At 45.3% G+C, this 9445-nt stretch overlaps 1 protein-coding gene and 1 pseudogene across 2 annotated transcripts in view; both read left to right on the top strand.

The window, feature by feature from the left end:
* The window catches only part of EIF3D (eukaryotic translation initiation factor 3 subunit D), a 17401-nt gene that overhangs the window by 5721 nt on the left and 2235 nt on the right, over positions 1 to 9445 (top strand). For both annotated transcript variants that reach the window (XM_003783251.3, XM_023509448.1), the window contains exons 5-12: positions 296 to 381; positions 914 to 986; positions 2552 to 2664; positions 3743 to 3875; positions 4439 to 4586; positions 5485 to 5615; positions 6469 to 6554; positions 6652 to 6781. In XM_003783251.3, coding sequence (XP_003783299.1) covers positions 296 to 381; positions 914 to 986; positions 2552 to 2664; positions 3743 to 3875; positions 4439 to 4586; positions 5485 to 5615; positions 6469 to 6554; positions 6652 to 6781 — 900 coding nt within the window. The remainder of the gene's footprint in view (positions 1 to 295; positions 382 to 913; positions 987 to 2551; positions 2665 to 3742; positions 3876 to 4438; positions 4587 to 5484; positions 5616 to 6468; positions 6555 to 6651; positions 6782 to 9445) is intronic.
* On the top strand, positions 5009 to 5108 carry LOC111723105 (annotated as a pseudogene).

Raw genomic sequence — 9445 nt, forward strand, 5'->3', positions numbered from 1 at the left:
GGGGATTCGAACCCGCCACCTTAGGTGTACGTGGCTGGCGCCTTAGCAGGTTGAGCTATAGGCGCCGAGCCTGCTTTAAACTTCTTTCAAAAATAATTTAATCTGTAAAATTTTTCTCAGCACACCAGTTGAAAATCACTGTCCTAAACTGTTGATTCTATAGAATAAAAGCACAGAGTAACATGAAGCTTGGGATTTTACATCCTAAACTTACTCTAAAGACTTCCCATTACCCCTGCCTGTTGTAAGCCAGATCTCCAAGATTTTTAACATGGATGTTTTTTCCTGATTCCAGCGGACCCTTCGCAGAGACAAAGATCGGCGGAACATGTTGCAGTTCAACCTCCAAGCCCTGCCTAAGAGCGCTAAGCAGAAGGAGAGGTAAGTTTCCTGTCCTGCCAGAAGCAAGTACCCTTCCCACACTGACCATACTCCAGAGTCACAGAGCCAAAGCAGGACAGTTGTCTTCCCCGTCATTATAAAAGAAAAAAATTTGAAACCATTTAAGCCCCCTTTTAGTTTGTTCTCACAGGGCTGGTTCATGACAGCATGGGCAGGAAACAACTCCCTGTGGTGGACAAGCACTGAATAGAAAGAGGAGACTGTGGAGCTTGCCCAGGCTCGGTTGTGCAGTGCAGCAGCCATTACACCCTAGGTTGGGACTACCAGTGGATAGTTGCTATAGATGAAGTAAAATATATGTGATCGGTGTTGGGTAGTCTGCCTGTTGTAGCATTTCCGGTATGTACCCTTTAGCCCTATTCTTTTCCATACATAATTCCCCGTCTTGCATAGTTCAGAGAAGTTAGTGACAATGTTGAGGTTTAGCTAAAGAGAATGGCAGCCTCTCCCTTTTGAAGAAACCACTAACTTAACGATCTGCACTGAGATCGAAATGTTTCTGTCTTTTCAGAGAACGCATACGACTGCAGAAAAAATTCCAGAAGCAATTTGGGGTTAGACAAAAATGGGATCAAAAATCACAGGTAGAGTATACCAGAATTCTGTCTGGAAATTTAGATTGGTGCTTTCTGTTTGTTTGTCTTTATTAAGAGATATATTCTCATATCATACATATTAGTGAGTTTTAGTATACAACCATTACTACAGTTAATTGCAGACCACTTTCACCCTAAAAAGAGACTCCGGGACATGCGTGATGGCTCACGCCTGTAATCGTATCATTCAAGGAGGCTGAGGCAGGAGCATTGCTTGAGGTCAGGAGTTTGGAATTGGCCTGAGCTAAAGTGAGAAAAAACAGAAAAATTAGCTAGATCTGGTGGCACATTCTGATATTCCCAGCAGCTCGGGAGGCTGAACATTACTTGAGCCCAGGAGTTTGAGGTTGCAAAGAGCTATGACGATGCCACTGCAGTCTAGCCTGAGCATCAGAGTGAGACTCTGTCCCCTAAAAAAGACTAAGGAGAAAGAGATCTTGTAAGTCTCAGCAGTCACCTTGTGTTAGCCCATTTTCTGTTGCTATGACAAAATACCTAAACTGCATAAGTTATGAAGGAAAGTTTTTCACCATCCTGGAAGCTAGGAAGTCCAAGATCAGGCTACCATGTCTGGTAAGGGCCTGGTGCTGCTTCAAAGCATGGCAGAAAAGCAGAAGTGGGAGAGGGCTAAATTCTCTTGGTACCTAACCCAGTCTCAAGAAAGGTGTTAAAATCCCTCTTAATCACCTGATCACTTCTTAAAGACCCCACCTCCCAGTAACAACACCGTGGAATCAGATTTCAATGTGAACTCTAGGGGATAAACCCAAACCATAGCACACCCATATTTGCCCCAACTCTGGGCAACCACTAACCTAGTCTCTGCCTGTATGGATTTTTTTGTTCTGGACATTGCACATAACATGGAATCGTACAATATGTGATCTTTGGGACAGACTTCAAAAAGTTGGCCTTCCTTTTACTTGGGTATTACCTCCCCCAAATACTGTATTTTCCATTCGTGTTTAGTTAGGGGGAAAAAAATGCATGTGAATGGATCCAAGGAGTTCAAACCCATTTTGTTCAAGAGTCAACCCCACTGCGTTCATTTTAATTGCCAGATAATATTCCTTTCTCTGGGTGGACCACATTTTGTTTAGCTGATCACCTATCAATGGGCATTTGGGTTGTTCACACCTTGGGCTATAATGAATAATGCTGCGGAGCACATTCACATGCAGGGGTTTGTGTAGGTGTTCTGAGAACAGTAGTCACATGTAAGCAAAAGTGAAGTTTCAGTTGTAGAAGTTACATTTTGCTCAGTATGACACTTGCTATATCCAGACTAGCTAATACCCTGAGAGAAATATGAAGGAGCTGCCTCATGTTGTCCAGGTGACATTAGTACCTGGGAGTGGATCCCCATTTGTTTCTGAACTCCTGATCCTCACAGGCTTCTGGATCAGACTCTGAGGAGTCAGGGACTCTGTCTCATAAAACAGCCAGCACTGTATATCTTTACTAAAAGCCCTTCGTATTGTTAAGCTGTCTTTTGCTTATGTTTTGCATGGGCTTTAAGGGTTTTTTTTTCCTCCAATGATTTTCCACCACAGAAGCCTCGAGACTCTTCAGTTGAAGTTCGTAGTGACTGGGAAGTGAAAGAAGAAATGGATTTTCCTCAGTTGATGAAGATGCGTTATCTGGAAGTGTCGGAGCCACAGGACATGTACGTGCCATCTTTTGCTGCTTTCCACCATGCTCTTCTGTGTGGAACAGCTGGTGGTGGATGTCTTCTTAGTATTTAAAAAAGCCTTTGAAGCCACTTACTCAAAAGACATTGTGTAAAATTACTAGAGTTTTGTTTTGTTTTGTTTAAATCAAGACCAGGCTCGGCGCCTATAGCTCAAGTGGCCAAGGCGCCAGCCACATACACCAGAGCTGGTGGGTTCAAATCCAGCTCAGGCCTGCCAAACAACAGTGACAAACTAAAACCAAAAAATAGCCAGGCATTGTGGCAGGCGCCTGTGGTCCCAGCTACTTGGGAGGCTGAGGCAAGAGAATCACTTGAGCCCAGGATTTGGAGGTTGCTGTGAGCTGTGATGCCACGGCACTCTACCCAGGGCAACAGCTTGAGGCTCTGTCGCAAAAATAAATAAATAAATAAAAATCAAGGCCAGGGGAAAGGAGAAGTCTACTGATATAAAACTGCAAATTTCTTTTAACTTCCTGGCAGCCTAAGCATAGGACAAAAAAAATTAAGTTACATAGCTGTTTTGGCCGAAAGAGAAAAGATAGGATAAAGAAGTTTGCTGATGTTAAAACTCCAGATTTCTTCTAGCTTCCTGGGATCCTGAACAAAAGAGCAGTAAGATTAAGTTATAAAGCTCTTTGGGGCAAAGAGAAATAGTCCTTCAGAAGAATCTTTGCTTCCCCTAACATTTCAAGAGCTCCTTATCTCAAAGAGCAAGTAGATGGGACTGATTTAGTGGGGCACCAGAGCACCAGACCAGAAGTCCACCACCTGTATACCTCTATAGCTGGTCCTCTCCTCTCTTGGCCTCAGTCTCCCTGTCTTTAAAGCAGAGAGGTTGGGCTGGATGGGCTGTGTTCACTCTGTTCTCTCTAGTCACGTCAGGTCCTGAGGGAACAGGGAACCAAGCAGACTCTGTGATTTGTCTTTTCTGTTCTAGTCAGACTGTTTCCCATCTCTTATATAAGACTTCAGGATAAGACTTCTGAAACTGTAGCTTTTACAAAGGTCGCCAGCTCCTTTATTTTGCGTGCCTTGCCTGCTTTCCCCTCAGCGAGTGTTGTGGGGCCCTAGAATACTACGATAAAGCCTTTGACCGCATCACCACGAGGAGCGAGAAGCCGCTGCGGAGCATCAAGCGCATCTTCCACACTGTCACCACCACAGATGACCCTGTCATCCGGAAGGTATGTGCCCCCTTCTGCCCCTTTCCCGCCCGTTAGAAATGCTGCCAGCTTCTATAGTCGAGGCCTCAGAGACAGCAGTTCTTGGGAATACCGATGTATTGTGAGGCCTTCAGCTAAGACTCTTGGGGATCAGAAATACAGTTAGCTGAAAATAAAGACACTTTGTTGAGTAGACCAGAGGTACTAGTGCTAAGTAGACTGGGCTCAAATCCCAGCTCTGCTGTGCCTCCTAGCTTTGTCTCTCTGGAGCCTTAGTTGGAGGTCACTATACATAGCGCATGCCATTGGGGCAAGGATGGAAGCATCATGGAGCTTGGCTGGATTCCCGCAATTGCTCAGTGGGCCTTGGTTCCACAGTAGCCAAGGCAGTGGCTCTGCCCACAGAGGCGTGCTGGCTAGTCTGCCGTAGCCTTTGTGGGCAACTAGGGGAGGCATAGGTGTGCGAGAGACCTGCTGATTCCTCAGGATTTAGGTGGCAAGGAAAGAAGTTCTTTCCCATCCATGTGAATGGGCAGTCAGACCTAAGAGTGTCCTCAGATCTGTCTCTTTCATCCTCTTTGCAGCTGGCAAAAACTCAGGGGAATGTGTTTGCCACCGATGCCATCCTGGCCACACTGATGAGCTGTACCCGCTCGGTGTATTCCTGGGATATTGTCGTCCAGAGAGTTGGGTCCAAGCTCTTCTTTGATAAGAGGGACAACTCAGACTTTGGTAAGAAGCCCATCTGGGGAATAACTTGAGGGTGATGCAGACTTTAGTTGGTTCAGAATCATTCCTTGGTGCTAGGGAGTAGGTAGAAAATGGTCTGTCTTCCCCAAGGGCTCTGACAGCAATGTTGGAATCTCTCCCAGTCTCCTCAGAGATACTGGGAAGGGACTGTCACTGCAGTGCCTCCTTGAGGCATCAGCTTTTGGAGTCCTCACAGCACTCTGGTATTGTCCTTCCAGCAGTTACTCATTTGAATAGCACTTTCCTGACCTCTGCCATCACTTGTGCCATCCTCAGTGTCTTCCTAATGTTTTGATGCCACCCCTTGTTTGCTTCAGTTTATTTATAAAGTCAAAAATGCATGTACATGTATAGACACGTACATATGTCTATACGCACCGTAAGTAAAAACCAGATTAGTGAGTGCTCACTTCAGCAGCAGATAAAATTGGAACGATACAGAGAAGGTTAGCCTGGCCCCTGCACAAGGATGACACACAAATTCATGAAGCGTTCCATGTTTTTACAAAAACAGATAACTCAAAAAATAACAGCAGTGGAAACAAAACAATGATTATACTCTGAATCTGAAGCTTGGGGTCTTTAAAAAGCTAACAAAATCATTCTCTTCAGGAATCCAAAAAGATTGAAAAGGGACAGCTTTCTTACCATGTGATTGAATGTAATGTTGGCCAGTATCTAAAGTTATCCAGGAGGATTGGAGGATCCCCCACTCGCCTGGCTCCCCCCAGTATGTCCCCCACTTGGGAGACCCACATTAGGAGATGACAGTTCCTTGAAGGAAAGGCCTTTGTCGCTGGGATCTCCATGTCTCTCCACAGTGCTGAGCATGTTGTAAGTGACTCTTTGTTGCATGGGTTGGTGACCCACCACTTTGCAGACCTCCTGACAGTGAGTGAGACAGCCAATGAGCCCCCTCAAGATGAAGGTAATTCCTTCAATTCACCCCGCAATCTGGCCATGGAAGCAACCTACATCAACCACAATTTCTCCCAGCAGTGCCTGAGAATGGTGAGGAAATTTCTGTTTAGTCAACTACTGTGATTGCCTGCTTTGTCCCAGGCTCTGGGGTATAAGATTGAATAGGAGGGGTGCTGGGCATGCTTACAGCAGAGGGGTTACAAGCTGGACTTTGGGGTCAGATTTCCTGACTTCGAACAATGGATCTGCCACCTAATAGCTTTGTGGCTTGGGTGTTTTCTCCTCTATAAATTGAGAATACAGTAGAATTTCTGTAAGTTGACCACCTAAGGGACTGTGACAAACTGGTTAACATAAGAAACTAGGCCTACTATGCTGATATGTACGTGAGGTGCATGTCTGATCTGTGAAAATTAGGTCCACTTAAAAAATGGTTAATCTAGGGAGGTGGTCAACTATTGAGGTTCTACTATATTAACAATGTTTCACACAGACATGCTGGGGCGATGCCTTCGGTTATTTAGCGAGTACACTGTTGCTTACAGATAAGCTGTTTAGATGCTTTATAGCAGCAAAGAAAACATTCCTGCCTTCGGGCTTTGTTATAGTGGAGGAAGAAAGACAATGAACACTAAATAAATTTATGTTATGTCAAATGCGGACATGCACTGTGCTGGAAAAGAACTCGGAAAGGGCGTGGTTACTAATTGTTACAGTTTACCAGGTGCTAAAGTGTAGGGGGAGTAGGCATAAAACAAGTAGAGCTAGCCCCATATGCCAGAGGTGGCGAGTTCAAACCCAGCCACCAGCCAAAAACTGTCAAAGAAAAAAAAACAAGCAGGAGCCCAGAGCCTCCCAGGAACCTGGCCAGGGCAGGAACTGAGCACAGTCCAACCAATTGGCCTTGGTTGCAGAGTTAGCAGCACCCTTGTCATTTTTGCAGGGGAAGGAAAGATACAATTTTCCCAACCCAAACCCATTTGTGGAAGATGACATGGATAAGAATGAGATTGCATCTGTTGCATACCGGTACGTTAACTCTCTGGGGGATGCTGTGGCTAGATGGGAGCATGGGCCCTACTCTCTGGGGTCTCAGATGACCAAATGAGTTTCTCCCTCACGGCAGGTATCGCAGGTGGAAGCTGGGGGATGATATTGACCTTATTGTTCGCTGTGAGCATGATGGTGTCATGACTGGAGCCAATGGGGAAGTGTCCTTCATCAACATCAAGACACTCAATGAGTGGGATTCCAGGGTGAGGTGCCACCTCTGTCACCTCCTCGTGACACATGTCTGTGTTCCCCACAGTGCCTCATGGGAGCTAGCGTCTTTTCCCCTTTCATTACTTACAGGGCTACCTAAGTTTTTGTCTTGTGTATTATTTTCTTCTGCTTATTTCCTTACTAGGAAACAGTGTGAAAGAGTGTGTGTTTGTGCACACACATAGAACTGTGTTAAGTTTTAAGAACTTTTCTTTGTATTTCACAACAAAGGAACCAGTAACTCCATTCTTCCAGTACTGTTCTATTCTGACCTCCTATTGGCACCTGCTTTCTGCGAGCATCTGATTTTGATCTCATTATCTGGGCTGGCCATTTTTCTGTAAGCCTGACAACTCTTCATTTTGACCTCTTCTTTGATTTACTGAGCCACTCTTCAATCTTTTGATTCCTTTTTTCCAAGTCCTTCACTTACTGAACTCTGATTCTATGATCTAGCTCAGAATTGATTCTTCAGAGGCACCTTGATAGAAACATGCTTCCTCTATATTTCCTCCTTCCATTCTCCCTCATGTTCTATGATCATTGGGCTGTTGTTCTTGGTCGGGCTACACAGGCTTGTATGCCGCACCTTAATTGGAGTGGTGGCAGTGCTCCAGTGCTGGTGTGGAGAGCAGAGGATGCTCAGTGGGCAGCACGGCTCCAAGGCTAGGCCCATATTGGACAGTTCTCTGGGAGGAGTCCAGGCGACTGTTCATGCTGCCTGCCTAGAGCCAAGGGAGCAGCATAAACTGTTGCTGATTCCACGCCCCCCTCCCCCCAGGACTCCTTATACCCTATCATGGGCTGAAAGAGCATAGTGGAAGGTTTGCTGCAGGCCTGGCTCTGGGACCAACAGCCTTTTCTTGGACTTTTCCACAGTGAGCTCCTTGTAGTGTTCGACATTGCCATTCTTATGTGGCTTTCACTTCAGTGCTATTACTCTAGGATTGTACATTTCTCTGCTCCCTTCACATGTTGTCTTTGCTGGCTCCCCTCCTTTTTCTGTATAGACAGAGACTCACTATGTTGCTCAGGCTGGTCTTGAACTCCTGGCTTTAAGTGATTCTCAGCCTCCCAAAACACTGGGATTGCAGGTGTGAGCCACCGCACCTGGCCTCTTTTTTCACCTCCAATGGAGCCTTCTCCTAGGGGTCAGTTCCCTACACAGCAGTCTTTGCCTCAAGTACTTCTTGATACAGCCTTATATTTGTTTCTTTTGCTCTGTAACAAATTAACAGAAACTTAGTAGCTTGAAACAACAGCACTTAACTAGCTCATAGCTCTGTAGATCAGAAGTCCAGCACGATGCAGCTTGGTTCTCTGTTGGTTCACTGTTGGTTCACGTGGTTGAAATCAAGGTGTCAGTCAAACTGAGTTGTCACTTGGAGATTCTGGGGGAAAAAATCTACTTCCAGGCTCACTCCAGTTGTTGGCAAAGTTCAGTTCCTTCCATTTGTGTGATGATGTGCTTGTTCCTGACTTCAAATCTAAAATCTACTCTTTCTTCCCTTTGTTTTTTGGCTAAAACACCTTCCCCTTCCAGTGTCCTCATTCCTGTTGTTGCCTCTGGCTTAGCCGCCGTCAGCTTGTCTTCTCCCGCTCACTTGGGCTCAGAGCTGCAAACATCTCTGACTCCTCCTTTGTACTATTCCATTTTGCTGTCAGGTATGATCTGTCTTCTAACTCAGTTCAGGATTTCCTTGACATCATCTCCTAGTTCAGGACTCAATTCATTGTGCCTGTTCACATTTGTCTCCTAACTGACCTGTCTCTACCACTATCCCAAAATCTAATTCATCTCTACCAATCACTTGTCCAAACACTGCATCCCTTATACAATGCAGATTGGTGGAAAGGCACACAAGCCAGGCATGGTGGGATACACCTATAGTCCTAGCTATATGACCATAGGGGACTGAGGAGGGAGGATCACTTAAACACAGGAGTTCAAGTCTAGCCTGGGCAATATAACAAGACCCCATCTCTAACAAAATAGAAAACAATGTCACAATAAACTCACAGGCGTAAAAAAGGATATTTTTAATTGTTGAGAGAAACATAAGTGTCTCTCAGAAGACTATTAATACTTTGGTTTGAACTTAACTACTTAATAAAAAGAATTTATTTTATTTTATTTTATTTTATTTTTGGTAGAGTGCCATGATATAGCTCCCAGCAACCTCCAACTCTTGGTCTCTAGCAATCCACTTGCCTCAGGGTTGTTTTTTTTTTTTTTTTTGAGACAGGGTCCCACCCTATGCCCTGAGCAGAGTGCATTGGCGTCATAGCTCATTGCAACCTCAGACTCCACTGCCTCAGCCTCTGGAAGCCACTGGGATTCCAGGTGCTCACCATGGCACCCAGCTGGGTTTTTCCTTTTTTTTTTTTAGGAGTCGGGGTCTCACTCTCGCTCAAGCAAGTCTCAAACTCCTGAGCTCAAGCAATTCTCCTCAGAATCACACAGTTCTGGGATTACAGGCATGAGCAACCGCGCCCAGCTCAGTTTTTCATTTTTATTTTTATTTTTTTTTGTAGAGACAGAGTCTCACTTTTTCGCCCTCGGTAGAGTGCAGCGGAGTCGCTCCAGCAACCTCCAACTCCTGGGCTTAGGCAATTCTTCTGCCTCAACCTCCCAAGTAGCTGGGACTACAGGCGCC

Source organism: Otolemur garnettii, unplaced genomic scaffold (genome assembly GCF_000181295.1).
Source record: "Otolemur garnettii isolate 467f Iridium unplaced genomic scaffold, OtoGar3 scaffold00007, whole genome shotgun sequence".
Lineage (NCBI taxonomy): Eukaryota > Metazoa > Chordata > Mammalia > Primates > Galagidae > Otolemur > Otolemur garnettii.